The sequence below is a fragment of the Ammodytes marinus genome (genome assembly GCF_949987685.1).
Source record: "Ammodytes marinus genome assembly, chromosome: 14".
Classification (NCBI taxonomy): Eukaryota; Metazoa; Chordata; class Actinopteri; order Uranoscopiformes; family Ammodytidae; genus Ammodytes; species Ammodytes marinus.
The window spans coordinates 12,115,678-12,134,884 of NC_137218.1; the positions used below are offsets into that span (position 1 = coordinate 12,115,678).

The window sequence follows — 19,207 nt, forward strand, 5'->3', positions numbered from 1 at the left end:
TCATCAATCAATTTGGCCCACCTGATTGTGTTTACCTGCTCAATTTAAGCAATGCAGCTCAGGGTTCACAAACATTTGCACACACAAAAGTTGGCAAATAATTTGTTTTATCTGTTTTAACAATTATTTTCTGGAAAAGAACATTTTTGAATTGATAAACAAACATCTGTTATTTCATATAAAAAATACTGGTATTGAGAAAAATTAAAAAGGCTCAAGGGGTTCACATACTTTCAAGCAGCACTGTATAATCAACTGTACTTTCACAAAATGTTGGGTAGTAGTTTGTTACAAAGCATCAACTTATTTATAATCATTCTACAAAATAACTAAAACGGACAGATAGTTGTGGTGCAGTAGGCTACAAAGTAGCCAACAATAACTCCCATTTTATAGTAAAAAGTATCAAGCAAGTAGCCTACTGCAAACCTATAGCCTATTTACAGCATTTGAGTAAGTGGACTGTGTGTGCTGACTGCGATATTTTGGAATGAATTGCTATTTTTTTGTTGCCACCCAATTCATTAATTGCATCTCATCCGTAGTGTGGCAATTTTGCACGATGAGTAGACAAAGTTGAAAACTACATTGATTGAAACCACCACTGGCCCTACAACGATTCATAAGCAGGTCACTGAGTACAAATGCACATGAAAGAAATGCTTTGGTTTTTCCCTCCGTTTCTTTTAATCTGCTAAACAAAGCAGCAGCGGACTAGACCGGAGCCAGTAGGGCCTATACATAGCATGGCAGTCCCTTGACGGTCGGGTTGCTTCCCATATATGGGCATTCCTACTATGGGGAAAGCACGCGCACACACCTTGTAGTCTGTGGCGCACACACGTGACACACATGTTCATTGTCTGACTGCTAAAACGCTTGAATCAGCTTGTAGTCTTTTTCTTCATGTTTTTCTTTATCGTTTCATGTAACCTAATCATTTATGTAGCAGTGCAATTTTCTACGTGTGTTCTTCCCTTCCATTCATGAGTGGAAAGCTCCGCCCCCCGTTTGCGTCAGTTTGTTTATACGTTCCGCCCCTCCCAGCTGATCAAAACCGAACGCACGCACATCTGAGCGGGATATTTCATCAGCTACCACGGCAACAGCAGCGACTGTCCTCCACAAAACTATCAACCACAGGACATTTAAGGTAATTCCCTTAAACATATTTCGTTGATACAATAAAGTAAGTGCATTCACATATCAACCTTTTCATCCAGGTCGTGTTAGAACGACTTTCTCCGCCTGTGTCGTTTTATTCTTTTTACTGGGTTGCGGTGGACTGACGCAATCCTCCCTCGTGTCGTGTGTTGTCAGTAGCTTTGTCAACCACTCTAATATTTCAAAGTATAGCCTACATTCTTCCTATTTTAACTATGTGCCTTTTTTACATTTGAAAACGACACATGAATACTTCCCGTCACAAATTCAGTGAGGGGTTTTCCCCCCACAGTAGTAGCTAGTTGTCGTTTTTATTATGTAGAGTAGTCCATTTGAGCGGGGAATCAGCTGCTGTTCTCAAAACAAAACAGAATAGTGTTGCCATCCATTGAAGAGGATACCTTTACATGGGTTGTTGTTTTTTTGTTCTCCTCAAAATAACAGTTTTTCCGTGTTATCACTCGAGGTTTCCATTGATTGTTTTGGTCCGAGCCGGTTAGCCCACCTCGCTAGTAGTACTATTTATGGTAGTAGAGCGTACTATCAAAGGCGTGGGATAACCGAAATGCCACTTTCAAATACCCTCGTAAAATTCCAATTATTTAATTAATTATCTTTCAAGAAAACTGTCCATTTTGGGAGGAGAAACAATAAGTCGTCCGTTGTTTTAGTGTCATTCAAATGACTCTTCTCAGCTGCCAACAGCTTGCTTTGTGACTGGGACGTACTAAAAAAAAATACACAGCATAGCATACAAAGTAGAAGGTTAACACGTAAGTTCACCAAAAGATGACACCGTTTTAAAGATATAACGCGTAAGACTTACGCAAAATCAGCTTATTATGATTAAATTGACTTACAAAGAATGCCATCTGCTGTATAGACAAGCACCAGACAGAACGTTATCGTTGTGTACACTCGGTAATTACGACGTTTTCCGTAATGTCTGAAGGCAACATTAGCACCACGCGAGAGCCGAAGCGGAGCCACGTAGTTAGCTGGTGTTTTACGTCCCTGACAGATGGACATCGCCCAATTTGGTCGGCACTGCTCACAAGTAAGGCTATTTTAAGTATCTGTTATTGTGACTTTTATAATAACCAGGGTTCGCCCGATCCGGGATTGTCATCGAGGGAGGACTCATCCTTCCGGGTATGTTTCTGTAGCATGCTGTCTGCGTCCAGCCAGGGTGTTAACCATGCTTGTGTTGCATCAGCCGATAGAAAGTCACTCCACAAATGTAACATTTAGATTATAGTGGTGGAGAAAGAAACACAAGAGGAGAGAGTCGGAAAGTGTAACGTAGCTCAAACCTGCTCGGCGATAGCAAGGTGGATTTGTTGGGATAGAATGGATTGCTTTTTCATTATGGGGAGGAGGAGGACTTACCAGGTACATGCCACGTCCAGCCTACATGTCTACACTAAAGTAATTCCAGCTCAGAACAGTAAATGACAATTGCCCCTCAAAGCCCTGCCATTGCTGCAGCTGTCAAAGGTTTGCCATTTATTTTCTGTTGTAGTAGAGCAGGTTTCCCACGGTACATTTTACAATTTTACATTTTGAAACACGTCAACTCGTTCTAATTGGTGTACAGTACACGGAAGGGAATGTAGACTACTATGCCCTGCAAAATAGTATGCAAATTATCTTACCTTTTTAAGGTTTTTGAAGTTGAAAAAAGAGGTGTCCAACTTTATGGTCACTCTAGTGTTGTTAAATTGTACGTCATTAAACGGGTAGTTGCATTTACACCACTAGTTTTGGAATAAATATTAGAAAAACATCTCAGTTTCAACTACAGCCTTCATGAAGGGGAGAGTTACTGCATAGCCAGATGTAACCTCTTTATGAGTGCACCCATAAATTGACAGCTAAACCCAATGGTCTTTGTGTTTTGAAGTCTATTGTATCGTATTAACTGTAACTGGTATGTCCTCCTTAAACAATCATATTTATTGGGATAACTGAGTGGGATTGCTGACCAATTTTGGTTAGGCATGTGCAATCAATTAATTGCTGTGAAATTGTCTAAAAGTGGAAGTTAACCAAAAAAACCTTTTGTATGTGTGTCATAAGAGGGACGGTTTGAAACCACACCCTTAATATCAAAACATGCAATATTCCGGCAGTCTGATATGTACTGGCTGGGTACATTTTGGCAAAACATTTGATGAACTCGACTTGACAAATTGGCAAAAAAAAAAATATTTGTGTGTTCTTATTGTGAATAGATTTCTGGGAGAAGCAGGCTAATGTGGCAGCTTGGATTCTAATGATTCAGACTCTGAGCATAATTATACTGATGGGGAATTATATCAAGGAACACAGCTGTGAACTTGTTCCTTTTTTACGCATACAATTCCTCATCTTCTCTGACCCATGCTGTGATGCAGATTAGATCCCGCTGATGTGTTCTGCCTTCTTAAAAGGTGTAGGTTTTTGTCCTTCTGTTCGTGTGTCATTGGTGTTGGCGTTGGTCCTGGGAAAGTGAACAGCTTGTTAGTTTGTCACATTCCATATCGCAGACAGAGCAGCTTTTTTGGCAGGAGTGGTGCTTTTCAACCAGGTGACTGAAGAGGGTCGTTCAGTTCAGCCTCAGTGGTCGGTCTGTCCACCCGTATACAAGTTTACAAATATACAGTGTCACAAACACTTTGCAACCCTAAAGTGCACCTTACACCCACAAACATATATTTCTAGCTCAAAAGACATACTTTCATAACTTCAAACACTCTGTGTGTGTGTGTGTGGGGGGGGGGGGGGTGCTGAATATTAGTCCACTGAGTGTGACTGCAGCCAGTCATGACACAGCGTATCTTCCAGGGTTATGTAAGGTCGAATTGATCCCTTCCAGTGGATGTTTGGCCCTGCATGGTACTGAACATGCTGTTCCCCATAAAGAACTGTACAGTTTTGTTGTCACTAAGAATATTATTATTACTAACATTAGTGAAAGATAGATACAGGAACTTTCTTAGGATTAAGAAAACTACCAAGGCGCTCCAACTCAAAATACCATATTATTAATAATAATTTGTTGCTAATTGCAACCATTCCATTTTGCACTGGACAGTATTTTTTTTTATAATGATGCTTGCTATGATGTAGAATAATTAACATCACTGGTTTGGTCCTTTTAACCACAGATCTGCATTATTGTTGTTGAGGTTGTCGTCAACGGTGGCAGTCAAAACAAAGCCATGCGTTGATTATGTGGCTGGAGAGGGAAGCAGCAACAAGCTATAATGAGGTTAGCAGGTTTGTTACTTCAAATAATCCTCTTACAGTCCGTGGCAGCAACTTTGCACCAACGCTAAGTCAAGTAACAGGACCATTATCCTTGAAGCCTGTTGTAACCTGAGCACAGTGGGCCTGCGTCATTAGTCATATAAGATCAAAAAGCCTTTATTTAGACCCATTTAAGAATAAAATAAATACATATACATTGCTTGGTTTGTTGCTGATGAAAGTAGACTAGAGAACAGTGCACCAGATAAAGAACGTAACCCTTTTCCCTTGTTCACGCCTAACACTTGCCTCCTCCACTTGGTATAACCCATTTAAAAAAACAGGACCAGAAAATGGCAGCATGAAGCACACTACTCTGTTCATGCAGGTGTGTGCGAACTGTTGTTTGGCGGCACTTGCAGACGGCACATTTGTGAGCCACACCTCTGTGCCCCTCTTACGTAAGCGGGCCCAGGCACCCTCGTGAAAACCACAAGAAAAAGATTAGCAACTAGCTGGTGACTGAGATATACAGTTAGGGTAAAGGGGGCTCAAGCATTGACTTAACGAGACCCTTAAGTGAGGTCAAGCATCAAGCCGGTCAGAACTCTCAATATGGGAAATGGGCCACAACCTAGTTTGCAGACACCAAAGGATGAAAAGTATTTTTTTTTTCATTTTCAGTCACGACTTGTGTCCTTTGGGTGTTTCCCAGCTTAGCATAGTTTGATTAAGGCTCTTTTGTCCTGCCTAGTGAATGTATGTACAGTGTTGGGCGAACCCCTATGGAGATCACAGCCAGCCGGGCACAGTGCTTCAGTAATAAATGTTTATTGACACAACATTGACACTCTCAGATCTCAGTTCCTGGTGTGCGAGTGGAAAAAAAAATCTACTGTAAAGTCTCACCAAGTGTGGGAGTGGGAGCATTTCCACCATGTACCAGTTTCCCGTCAGTCTTCAGAGGGATGAATGTTTGTTATTGGCGGTTCTCTGTGCTGCTGTTTTTATTTCATTGTTTGAACAGTGTTTGTCTTTTTCCCCCCAACACTTTACTGTACTAGGCAGGATATTCTCTTTTGAAACGGCAAGACTACAAGTGCTTTGATAAATGGGTTATGTTATCTTAATCGTATTAATAGAACGTTGTCATTGTATTGAAAGATTGTGAGAGCTTATCCGGTGTAGGTCTGGGTATTGTCAAGGATCTTACAACCATTCCATTCAAGTTTGCTTCTTTTAGTCACAATTTTTTCGATATTGATCCAATTGATTCAACATCGATTTAATAATACTTGTATATGACAAATACCCTTGTAATTAATAGAGTACCTTCTGATATTTGTTAATGTATGCATTATTTGTATTGGTTGAGAACAAACTGACCCCAAATTGTATTAACCATGTCATTTTGCTATAATGAACAGAGACTAAAACATGGACCTGGACCTCTAGGTCTACAACACAGCTCAGCTATTTATTAGTTCCATGTAAAAGGCCCTGGTATTTATATATTCATTTAAAGAATAGGCCTATATATTGACTATAAAATTGTAATGCATTGATGTATTGTTACCCAGCCTTAATTATTTGTTCTATGAAGAAGAGCTGGCTAATATATTGTAGAACATATTCTGTTACTTGAATCTTGGGCTGTGTCTGAAATCGCGCACTCACGTAAGTGCACTTACATTGAGTGCACTTTATTATCCCTACAGTACACTTACTTATAGACGCAGTGCTCTCATTTCTACAGTGCACTGTCCAAACTGCCGTCGCGCAGCTACCGGAAATGACTTTGTATTTTGAAGGTTCTTCTTCGGTGGTATTTTTTTTTAAACGGTCGGATACAGTCTAAAACAGTGTAGTTGTACGGAAAAACTAAACAAATGTGTAATTTAACTTTTGTAGAGCGCGTCCGTTTCCACAGTTGCTTCAAGCTCCTCTATTTTGATTTTAATGTTCTGTCCTCTCCGCTACGTAGGCAAGATGGCGGCCGTTGAGTGTGGAAAGTGTCCATCGCTCCACACTCAAGTTTTAGACCGTTTTGAGTGCACGACCGAGGAACTTACAGTGCACTGCATTTTGGCACACTCTCCGTTTTTGCGCAAAGTGCACTCAAAAAAGTAAGTGTAAGTACAGAAGTGCGCGATTTCAGACACAGCCCTGGCTTAAGTGAACTTTGAAATTGTTGCACTAGGTCCGTCTGAGCATTCTAGCTGTACTTTACTTGCCAGAACACATCGTAGATTCTAGCTGATTAGTTTGTCAAGAATGTTGTCCGTCTGCTTTTTGCTTTGCATATTACTCAGCTATGATCACGTGATGGAGCTATGAGCATAAAACAAATGTAAATTATTCAATCATTTGAAACACCTTTTTCGTTCGTTACACCTGCTGATTCCTGCTTCGTCTTTTCACCATGGCCTAAATGTACCTGGAACTTGAATTGGTGCCTCTTCCTGAGAAGGGATGAAATTGAATTCATGGAACTTAAGCCCGAAGTGTGAAAATAAGTACAATTAAATAAAAGGGAAAAAATTCAAAATAAACTAGCTTTGAGTTGCAATCCCTTTTTATTTAGTTGCTGAAGTGGGAAAACGGGACAAGCATGTTCTGTCTGAAGCGTTACATTTAATTAAGGGTTTGTGGGGACCCAAGGTAAGAGTAGTTGGTGCTATTTGCTCCCTCATCTTAAGATTCACAAATTCAAAGTGTGAAAAAGCATTTTTGCCAAAGCTCTGCTGCAGGTAGACGGCCACCCTTTTTAACTCTTACTGTGGGACGGTCGGCCGGGCCTGTGCTGCTGGGCTAGTGTTTCACTTCTTCTCTTTGTTGCCTGGCCTTGGCCGCTGATGTGACTGATAGGCCTGAATCATTCCTCCACCTTCTCAGCACTGACACCCAGGAATCGGGTGTCATTGCATCAAAGGCTTCAGTTTGCCTTCTGCTCTCCACTTCTCCGCCGCTGGAATCCTCACTTTCAGCCTCTTGATAAGAAACTGCACCGTTGCATTTACCCACTGAATTCCCTCACCACTCACTTTCTGTTAATTGCTCGACAATCTTAAGAATAAAGTACACATGTGTCTGCAATACTCGATAGCTGAGTTATGAGTCCACGTGTGTGTGTAAATTGTCACTGATTAGTCATGAAGCAGCCATAAAAATAGTGTAGTATTTGCAGATTAGATTTACTTCCCTTGCTGTTTTACAATTCAAGTCAAATTATTACTGTTACTTTATGACTTGACTGCTGCAGGAAGTAATTAAACCCAGACTTCAAATACCACCATAGACGACATGTGAAAACTTGTAGTACGAGAACACTCGATGCACTGAGCCATTTTTGACCAAGACAATCGTTTGATTGTTCACAGCAGACATTCACGCTCTCTTTCACCCACTCCATTGGTGTCAGTGTTGTACTTTCACATTTCTTGGATGCCTGTGGTCCAAATGCTTTAAAGTTGACACTATTTAGTGACATTGTTACCTTTTTGAAAAAGGAAATTTATGCCAATGACAGGTGAAGTCAACTAACCTGCCTAACCTGTTTGAGCACCAAGTATTCTCTCCTCAGCCTTTGGCATAAGAAAAACATATCTTACAAATTAGAATTTTACTCATGACCTCGACTAATCCAAACGTTAAAGTCCTTAAACGGCACCAGCAATGTAAATGAATGTCATTGACCCCTTTAGCTCAAGTAACTTTTGCCCCTGGAACTGGCCCACGGTTCAGATTCAATATTTTTCTCTGTTTGCGTTGTGTAAAATTGCAGCATTACTAGGCAAACGGATTGCCCCACAGTGTCACTGTGCTCCGTTTTTAAGTTTCTGTCAGTCTGTGATTTACGTCAATGCGTGTGTGAATGTGTTGATCCATCCAAGTATGGGACCATCTCCAAAGATAAACATTGTATCTGTCCTGGTTAGACTTGCTGTGCCAAGTGTCCTTGGTCTGATATGAACTGTCCTCTCGTCTGTGTGTCTGTGTGTGTGTGTGCGTGCGCGTGCGTGTGTGTGTGTCAGAACCTGGTGAAATCATTATCTTTTACCCCCTTACTTACGTTACTATTGACGTAGGATGTGTTGCCATTGTCCTTGAGCATGTTTAGTCTGTGTATTTCAATCATTAATATGCAGGGGACAAATCGATATTGTAAACTACTAAATAAGGAATAGTAAGAATTATGACACCACTAGCTCAACTTTATTGGGTCCGCATTATGGTTTGTATTGCAGTCACTTGCTAAATGTAAAGATTTTACAATCAAAGATCTATAGGGTGCATGTCATTTAGAAATTACATGATCACCTCTTATTTGCCGTTTTTTAAATATATTTTTGTATCGGTGAGAGACTGCACATTATGTTTTTCAAATAGTATTTAAAGATTAGCCAAAGTATTTTTTACTAGTTATTGAGAGGGCATTTTTACACGTATGGTGTAAGGAAAACTTGTCTTTTATTAATCCAATGAAAAACTACAGTACTGATTCATTTTCAGTGGTAAATTTATTTGAACTTTTCTTGTAGTTTTTATATAGGGTAAGCAAGGGGCATTTGATACAATATTGTATCTGCATATCCACTTTCTCCCAGTGCAGCTGGTGCACCTTATCCAGCCGCTGGTTCACTCCGGCCCCCTTCTCCCTTGTTGATATTAGCTTGTAGATTTCAACCATATCGTCCCCTCACAGCCTTAAGCTTTCCCAGGCTTCTCCCTGTCGGCCTCTGTCTGCTAAAAAAAACATAACATGGTCGGTAGAATGCCTTGGGAGTGTTAAGGAATTGCGCTATGTGTTCTTTTGTTTTTAAAAAGGTGTGGACCATGGCAGGTTTATTTGTCGAGGCAAAATTTGCTTTATATTTAAGCCTAGTAGGACAGCCCCAGGTCTTCTCTGTCCCACTGTTTCTCGTTTAAAGGTGGAGGTATAAATTCTTGGAAGTTGCGTAACTGATTCCTCATGTAGTTACTCGTGTAGGGGAATGTGTATTTTTATTTTCTCTCCAAACTTCTCGGACTGACTATCTCTTTTTTTGGGGGGGTGGAAGGAGAAGAATATTTTAGGAAAGTTTTCAGCATCTCTGGTGCTACCTGCGTTCACTTGAAATGCCTCTTTTTAGTACACCGTGTGTGATCTCGGACCATATAATAAGCTTGACAACCTTTGCTACAAAGCTGTCAGGTTGATTTGTAGATAGACCGGGCAGGAGAGAAACATGTTGTGACATTTTCTGTGATTTTGGTTTGCCTGCACTTTGAACTCCTTTATCCTGGAAACTATTTACTGTTGGAAAGAGGGGACACTATAATCTCACTGCACAGTGCCAAACACAGCTGTGCGAAATGTAAGCAGTTGGCAGTTGCTGAATAGTCCCCTGTTTTGAGCAATTGTTTTCTTGTTGTGTTTTCTCACAGGTCCTCATCTGCTGCTATAAAGTTTGGTGACCACAGATCTGCTACTTCCTGTTCTTTGCAACCCAGAGGGACTTTAACTGAAGTCAACTACCCACCTACCTTAAAGGACCAATAATAAACCAGTACGTGGTTTACCAACCCATCTGCCCAAAGTACTTCTACTCTCAGTCCTGTCACACGTGTTCTGTTTTAAGCTGTGTCAATCACACACACCCACACTAGAAGGATTTGAGAGCACCGCCTGGTTCAGCGCCCACACACCTTCACAGCAAACATGGCTGCCAAGCTGGCCAACTTTGGCAAAATGCTGCTGCGTCGCCGGACGTTAAACAACGATGGTGAAGAGTCTCGATTCGCCCGCTGCCTGTCCACCCTGGACCTCATTGCTTTGGGGGTGGGCTCAACACTCGGTGCCGGAGTCTACGTCCTCGCTGGAGAGGTGGCTCGAGAGAAGGCCGGACCCGCTATTGTCCTCTGTTTCCTCATAGCTGCTCTGTCCTCCATGTTGGCTGGCCTGTGCTACGCTGAATTTGGCGCCCGTGTCCCCAAAACGGGCTCAGCCTACCTTTACAGCTATGTGACAGTTGGAGAAATCTGGGCCTTCATCACAGGCTGGAACCTGATCCTCTCCTATGTGATAGGTGAGCTTTCTGAAGTTTCAGTGGAGTTGTTGAAGTGCTTTTTATGTTGTGTTAGCAGCTAACTAACAACACCGATCTGTGTCAACATCCCAATTAAGAATAAAGAGAACCATAGACCCAATGAGTTATTTCCAGTCGCTGCTTTGTTGTTATAAGTGTGTTCTATTATAGGTACGGCGAGTGTGGCCAGGGCGTGGAGCTCAACCTTTGACAACTTGGTGGAACAAAAGATCTCTGGCTTCTTTAAAGCTTCAATGGCAATGAAAGTCCCGGGGGGCGTGCTGGCAGAATACCCTGACCTGTTCGCCCTTATCCTCATCCTGCTGCTCTCTGGTGAGTTAGCCATGCTCCTCATCAGTCATGATTCTCTGCTTCCAAACCTTGGGGGGTTGTAAGATAAATATGACATAAAGAGATTAAATGGATAAAGAGTTAATTTCTTTAGTTTATTGATTTTTCCTAAACGGTTACACGTGTACACGTGCACACCCCTATTAAAAACTATGCATAACTGCTAGAACAGTTGTCACACTCATATTGCAGCCAGTGTGTCATGCCAGTAGCACTGTAACTGTAAGTAGGAACACGTCCTCCCACATAGCGGGACATGTTGTTATTGGTGCTGAAATATGAATTGTGAATCTCTTCTCCTTTTCGCCCCTTTAGGACTCCTGGCCTTTGGCGTGAGCGAGTCTGCGCTGGTGAATAAGGTCTTCACAGGCATCAATCTGGTGGTCCTGGGCTTCGTTATCATCTCTGGCTTTGTGAAGGGCGACACAAAGAACTGGAACCTGACGGAGGAAGATTACGTGAGCTTCATAAACCAGACCAACAGCAGCAAAACTTTGAAGTCAGTATCTCATAGTAACTAGCTCATAGTTTGACTGTTTCACCGTTGCTTGATTTTAAAACACTCTTCTTTCTCTCCCTCTGACCCACAGAGTTGAGGAGGAGTTTGGCACGGGCGGCTTTGCTCCATTTGGCCTCAGTGGAATCCTGTCTGGTGCCGCCACCTGCTTCTACGCCTTTGTGGGCTTTGACTGCATCGCCACAACAAGTGAGTGCTTTTACCTGTCCCACGATGAACCATGTAGAGAAGGGCTCAAAAATGTCCCATGTCTTACATCCATGTCCAAAGGTGACTTGTCCACTCAACATACTGATGTTAATAGCCCACACAATTTTTTTTAGATATATTTCCACATCTTTTAAACACTGCTTGGCTGACACGGCACCTGTTGCACCCCCATTGAAAGGTTGTGTTATCTGATTTCATCTCCTCCCCATCCTCAGGCGAAGAAGCAAAGAATCCCATGCGTTCCATACCCATCGGCATCGTGGCGTCACTGCTGATCTGTTTCTTCGCCTACTTTGGTGTGTCTGCTGCTCTGACCATGATGATGCCTTACTACCAGCTGAACACCCAGAGTCCTTTGCCTGAGGCCTTCACCTACGTGGGCTGGGCCCCTGCCAGATACATCGTAGCTGTTGGCTCTCTCTGCGCTCTGTCCACCAGGTAGGGAAGGCACTCGTTTTCATGCCACGATGTCTTCCTTTTAAAGACTCTGGAAAAACGGGTCTAAAATAGTCAAATTAAATATATCATGTCAAAGTATCAGTGTCTCAATAAGCTTTTACAAAAAAATCTGATTTGAAAATAAATGTTCATAAATATTATAAAATGTAGTTAAACATGCAGTGTGTAGAATTTTGGGTTTTATTTCCTAGCAGATTTTGTAGAAAGTAATTATAATATCCATAAGTACATTTAATTTAGTGCATAATAGCTGAATTTTTTTTAAATTATTATTTATTTATTTTTCCCTTAGAAAGGGTCTCATATATGTCCATATTTCTGCATATTTTGGACCAAGGCCTAGTGCCGCCATCTTGAAAGTGTCATAGTTGGAATGTCATCAGATGCATTGTTTAAAATGTAGAATTGTTCTTGTCCTTGAAGGCCACTGTAGCTTCTGTTATTATTCAAAAGGGGTGGGGTTACACAGGGAGTGTTGCATTCTAGAACTTTGTAGAACTTTCTTGATGATGTCATATTACACACTGCACCTTTTAAAATAACTTTTTTGCTGACCGTTTGATAGGACTGTGTGGGCTTGGCTGTATAAAACGGTCTCCATGGCAACAGTCATTGTTTTTGTTTTTTAGAACTTTCAGGCTTTTTAGAACTTTTCAGGCTGCCCTGATTGGTTCAAAATACTTCATATGACGTAAGCGACTAACCCCACTAATAACATTTTTAGGAATTTGTGGATTTGGGTTTATAGGGACTTTAAATATCCCTGCAAACACCTTTTTGATATCCAAGTATAATATTAACTATTGCTGTTCTCTCAGTCTCCTAGGCTCTATGTTCCCCATGCCCCGTGTTATCTACGCCATGGCAGAGGATGGACTACTGTTCCGTATTCTGTCCAGGATGAACGAGCGCACAAAGACTCCTCTCCTGGCTACAATTGCTTCTGGCATTGTTGCAGGTATATTAACGTCCTGTCTCTATGTGTCTAATCTCCTCGGTTTGTCTTCTGTGTTTGTCTTTATCTGTGTATCTTTCTCGTCATGTTTGTTCATTGCTTCAGGCTGTTGTATTAATGAGAAACGGCAGTGTTTCCCCGAACGGCATTTACATCAACGGCTTGGTACATTTCTTCTAGAAATGTACCAAGCCGTTGATGCATAAGGGCTCCTTCAGGGTTTACATTGTGCTTGGTTTTCTCACATTTTTTTTTTAAATAGACTAATCTAATTGAAACTTCTGTTTTAATCTTTGGGTAAATGATTTGCCACGTGTATTCCTAGTCCAGAGTTGTTTTCTTTTCTTTAAAGTATACACAGGTACATCTAAATATCAATGAAAAGTAAATTTTTGTCCGTAATTTAATTCAAAAAGGTAAACTTTCATACATTCTCGATTTATTATAATTGTTTTACACAAAGAGAAATTAATCTACAATAAATATGCCTTTCAGATATTCAACATTTCTGTGTTATTATTTTTTTTTGATTGGTTTTATGTAATAATCATATTTTGAGATACTGGAATTTTTTTATTCCGTGGCTGTCATTTTAGAAACAATAACACATGCAAACGTGTTACAGTAAAAATGTTCTTAGAAATATGTATTTCCTTCTCCTTCCAGCTCTGATGGCCTTCCTGTTCGACCTGGCAGCCCTTGTTGACCTAATGTCCATTGGAACTCTGTTGGCATACTCTTTAGTGGCCATCTGTGTCCTCATCCTCAGGTAAGCACCGTGTATTATCTGCTAGCACAGTCTCAATGTCTTCTCAACTTGTAACCATGTGTTAAATACTCTTTAGCTGATTCTGTAGTAATGTGATTGCCAATTCATGGCGCATTGTTATCTCATAATCTGCAAACAGCTGAAGCACAAGTGTCACTATTCAGCTTTACACACTGGCTCTAAAATGATTGTGATCCTATTCTCATATTGGCACTCGACTTCCGCCTTACAAAACATGTGCTTTGCCATTGTTTCATGAAAGCCCTTTCTTTAGTGCAGCTATTGGAGTCATTTAAAGCCTCTTAGAAACCTAGTCTAAGGGCCCGTGTCCACCTAACGCCTTTTTCCAGCGTTAAACGCTGGCTGTGCGCTCGGGAGTGTGTCTACTGAGCGTTTTTTACAACCGGTTTTTTCGACCGCTTTTTTCAAGCGTTTTATGAGCTGGGAGAGAGAGTGCTGTGATCGGGGGAGAGAAAATGCTGATCGTCACCTGTCAGTCAGACCTATCAACACTGGTTTAACTGTTTAGGTTTGCTGTTTTCTATTTAAATCGTTACATTTTAATATGAGTAGTCTTATGAAACAGAGAATACTTTCCACCATCCTCTGTTTGGATGAGGAGTTATCGCGGCTCCTGCAAACACACACGGAGCAAGTTGTAGGCTGATGTGTGCGCATGAAACGATCCGTAGGAGATAAAAAAATACAGAGAATCAAGTGTTCGCCTAATCTGCTCCCACAAACAGGCTCTCCTCCCTCTGTTCTGGTCATTTTAAGTCACTATTTTCGTACAGTTTCGGGTAAACAGAGACGGAAAAAGCAGTTTCTCTTCCGTCTTCTTTGTTGCCAAGGCGACGAGTCCCGACGATCTACTATCTGATTGGCCCTTTGAAAAAAGCGGCGGTGACGTCCCCACCGCCTTTCTGAAAAGTTAAACTTTTTTCAACTTGCAAATCTCGAAGCGGCCGCACAAAAAGACAAAAAGCGCTCGAAAAAAACCGCTGGGCGCTGCGCCTTTTCTCAGAGCGGCCGCCTTTTCCCGAGGCGGCCGCTTCTCATTGGGAATCAATTGAAAAAAGGCGCTTGCGGTGGGAAAAAGGCGTTAGGTGGACACGGGCCCTTAAATAGTAAAATCAATATATGATATCAATGTTGGGTGTCTTGATAAGCTTTTGCAAAAATTGTATTGAAAATAAATGTTCAACTCATATATATATATTATAAAACTTAGTTTAAAAAAATCTGTTTTTTTACTATCTAGAGTACTTTTCGACAGGACTCTTTGGGCCTGGCCGTATGAAACAGTCTCCATGGCAACAGTCATAGTTTTTATAGAATGTTTGGCCAGAGAACTGCTGTGATTGGTTCAAAATACTTAATGTGGCATAAGAACCAGAACATAGCCCGCTTCATTTAAAACCACATTTCTGTATGTTTATCAAACCTAAATGTCAATATCTTTTACTTTGGATTGATAAATATCCCTAACTCTTTTCAGGTGCTTACTTTCATGCAACTAACTCCCCAAATGACAATGTTAGAAGGATTTTGTGGATTTGGGTTTACAGGGGGTTTAACCCTCACTCTGATACGCGTCATTCTTTCCACAGGTACCAGCCAGGCAGTTTGAACTCAGGCAACCTGAACTCATCCAGCCAGACGGAGAAGCTGGTGGAGCTGGTGGGAGGGGAGAAGGTGGCCGTAAGTGGAGCGGACAGCGCTGACGAATACGACATGGACACAGAGGACAGGCCGCTTCACGAGACCTTCACTGTCAAGCTGCTCTTCTGCCCCAGTGGAAAGAATCCAACGCAGACCTCTGGAACCATCGTCTACGCTACCACTGCTATTATCTGTAAGTAGTAAGTCTGGGAGGAGACTTACAGGTCATCTTATTGTTGTAATTTGCATCTTGTCACCATTATAATATGTAACACTCTCTCCTTCTTCTTGCCCTGCAGCGGTTTTTATCACTATACTGTGTGTCATCCTGGCCAACTGTCTAAATGAGCTGCTGGCCGGCCATGCAGGCGTTGTTGTGCCTTGTGTCCTATTGGCTCTGCTCTGCGCCGTCTGTGTCATCATCATCTGGAGGCAGCCTGAGAGCAAAGAGGCGCTCACCTTCAAGGTAACGGCCTAGCCCTCACAATGAATATTCTCAGTTTTCTTTTTTCTTTTTTGTAACATCCTCCATTTTCCTCTGTCTTCCCAAGGTCCCTCTGCTTCCATGGTTGCCCCTGTTCAGCGTTTTTGTCAACATCTACCTCATGATGCAGCTGGACCTGGGCACATGGTGCCGCTTTGCCGTCTGGATGGTCATAGGTACACTTTGACATCCCTAACTGTCTTGTCATTTCAAGTGCCACACATTAATGCAACTGTTATGTAACTTCATGTTGACCTTCTCCTCCCCTCCAGGTTTCGCCATCTACTTCTTCTACGGTATCAGGAACAGCACAGAAGCTGCCAGGTCATCCCAGCGCAAATACGAGCCTGCACTGCAGACCAAGAGCCCTATTTACATGGGCGCTAATAATGACGACAGTGACATGGAAGTGGGCAGCAGCCCCTGATACACACTGAGGTAGACTTTGGGAGTGTTGCAGAGCATCTACACTCACTTTTGGCGGTTTGGTTGAACTGGCAGCCATGTTCCGCGGTGTAGGCGACCTGGAACACAGCCCTGGGTTTAAAGGAAAAAGAGGCAAGAAAACGCCACACACACGTTACCTCTGACTTGGAGGCTGATTAACTTGATGGCTAGACACTGTGACAGAGCCACTCTCTGGCACATTGTCTGTTTTTAATCTGTCTTGTCTATTTGTACTTAGCCGTAGCCTCTGGGGATCTGCCTTTTAACATGCTTTGAATGGACTTAACTAACTAAAGAGTACAGCCATTCTCCACATGAATATCTGTTTTCTGCTATCTGAATCCGTTACCTGAGAGAATGTTACAGTCTTACTGTTTTTCGACTTTTCTTCTTCTGTTATTAGTTGGCTGTGGAGCCACCTGGCCAGTCGTGAATAAGAGCAATTATGTACATGACAAAAAAATATGAGTTGAGCCAGTGAGTTTACGTTCGTCTTAACACTTGGATCAGCAAGCTAGACTTTAAACTGTATAAGAAACATTGAATAGCTTTCAGTAGAGTTAACATGTCTAGTTTTTTGGTCCTAGTTTATTGCACTAGCCTGTGTGTTTGTGTGTAAACAGGGCATCACTGAAGCCGTGTAGTTTACATTGTCAGTGTAGGCCTCAGTCCAGTTACGGTCGTAGCACATGGTTGACTAACGCACATCTAAACTGTACGGTTCAGTCTGAGGCTAGTACATGCTTTACAGTTTGGATGATTTCTTTTTAACACACTATCACCTTTGTGCCCCCCCCCCCAACTTACTCCTAGATTACAACAATATTGCTTATCATAATTTATCCATTCCATCATTTTGTCTTGCTTGTATACTGTGTTGAAATAGTACTTGCAGACACCTTGTGGCCAGACTACTGAAATGGTTTTGGAAGAGGCAGCCAAAAGGACGATAAGCTTACATTTCGGCCCCAAAGTCTATAAATGAAGGTGGAAATGGCAAGAGAAAGAAAGCGGGAGTAAAAAGATTTAATCTCAGCAATGCTTTACAATTTACTGTAGTGTAAACCGCACCAATCTGTTATTCCAAAACATACTGTCATATTGACCATATTTGGTCAGATAGAGTTAAATCCAAAACAACGTGGCATTGATATATCTATGAATTCTAATTAACCCATGATCCACATCACATATTTGCACCTGTCTGCTTCAAATGCTTTGCATGGCTTTGGTCAAATAGGTTTGCACATCTGAGGAGGGTGATAAGATTGTTAATTGTAATCGATTAATTATTTCTTTCTTTTTAACATCTGTCCGCCTCTGTGAGATCCACTTTGGTTTTGGGGGGTGGGGGGGGGGGTCTGTTTCTGAACATGGGCCTGTCTTTCATCACCACTAAAATATCTTGTTTTTTACTTGTGAAAAATACTTTTTTCACAAAAAGTACAGTTTCAATTGAAACTTGTTCTTGGCAGCTTTGTCTGTTGAGCTCCCATTACTCTTTATTTAATTCGACTTTCTTTTTCTGATAGAACTGTTAATATTTAAATGTTTTTAGTATATGTTTTGGGATAGCTTTCGTTTAGCCTTTTTCATATCAATCTCAATCAATTAATATTCTTTTTAGATATTAATGTATTTTAATTGTTACATGTACAGTTTTTTAGCAGGCTGATCTTATCTTATTTTTTCTTTGTTGCACATTTAGTTGCGTCACCAAATGGGTTTAATTGTGGTATTGTGCGATCCTCCTGGGCAACATGAACGTGTTTTTGACAACTCAACTTTCCAAAACAAAGAATGACCACCGAAAGATGGTCTCTAAATTGTGTAATTTAAAAAAAGAATGTTTTACCCCCTATCCTCTGGAGTCATTGTAAACTTATTGTTAATATTGTTTTTGTTCTAGTAAAGTGCTTTACTGTAGAGATGTACAGTATTTGTCTAATGCTCTAACTTTATTTGTATAATGCTGTAAATTATAAAAACCTGCATTCTTTAAAATATGACCTTTTTAAGAATAATTTGGTGAGCAATGATTCTTGTAAATTACACTTGAAGGCATATTTCTTTTGTAGATAAAATGGTCCTAGTGGATACAACATGAAGGCATTAAGGTTTCAAAGATCTAAAAATCTGTCTTAAAACTTACCCCTTTTGTAGAGATGTCAGAAACTAACATATCTCCCAAAAAAGCGAGAAGGGAGGGTAGTGCTTTCTAGATGACTTGAATCAATTAACTGGTGCCTCGAGAACCATCTTTCTGCCTGAGAAAGGCACTGGCCCTAGTAAAACAAACGGCAGTATATTCAATTCCATCCTGATCTGCTCTCACAGTCATGGCTCAAACGTCTGAGGCTCAAGACTTTCACTGGAGATCACTGAACTCATATGATGTGGCAGGGACAGCTTTTCATACCCAGCCCTTGTGCCTTTTAACAATCAATACCATCATCCCCCCCTCTCATTGCTAACTCATCAGCGTCGATGATCTATTTTGTCATTCTGTTTTATATCCTGTACATATAGCTGTCATGTATAAATTGAGCTGCATTTTAAATGTTTTTTTAATAAAATAATTATTCTCTAACTGATGACGGATGGAAAGCCTGTGTATTTGATTTATTTTTGTACTTCAAGTTCTGACACATTTTCCCAATGTGAGCTGCATGTCTGAACATGTTTTATCCAGCTTTACTGTTTAAGTGAGTCACTCTAGCTGTGATTACTGGTTCATCCAGTCGCAGTGCAAAGTTTTGAGTTGTGTTTGCAGCACAAAAGCCCAACGTCTGTGATATAGATAGACACTGTGCTGTACTGTAAATAAGCAGAAATCAAACTCAGCTGGCAGCGTTTTGTTGAGTAGAAACTGTTGGATTGAAATCAATAT

The 19,207-nt window shown here is 41.2% G+C and overlaps 1 protein-coding gene across 2 annotated transcripts; it reads left to right on the forward strand.

Annotated features, from left to right (window-relative positions):
* The first annotated feature begins 1,064 nt into the window (after window positions 1–1,064).
* On the forward strand, window positions 1,065–18,911 carry slc7a3a (solute carrier family 7 member 3a). 2 transcript variants are annotated; one of them, XM_080041205.1, is made up of 12 exons: window positions 1,065–1,153; window positions 9,823–10,463; window positions 10,635–10,796; window positions 11,130–11,313; window positions 11,405–11,520; window positions 11,757–11,979; window positions 12,819–12,958; window positions 13,622–13,724; window positions 15,335–15,579; window positions 15,686–15,852; window positions 15,938–16,046; window positions 16,143–18,911. In XM_080041205.1, exons 2-12 carry the CDS (start codon window positions 10,097–10,099, stop codon window positions 16,295–16,297), a joined length of 1,971 nt encoding a protein of 656 aa, XP_079897331.1. In that variant the 5' UTR covers window positions 1,065–1,153; window positions 9,823–10,096; the 3' UTR covers window positions 16,298–18,911. The 2 variants fall into 2 exon arrangements, with proteins under 2 accessions (XP_079897331.1, XP_079897332.1); XM_080041206.1 differs by lacking the exon at window positions 1,065–1,153 and adding an exon at window positions 2,114–2,221.
* The last annotated feature ends 296 nt before the right edge of the window (window positions 18,912–19,207 follow it).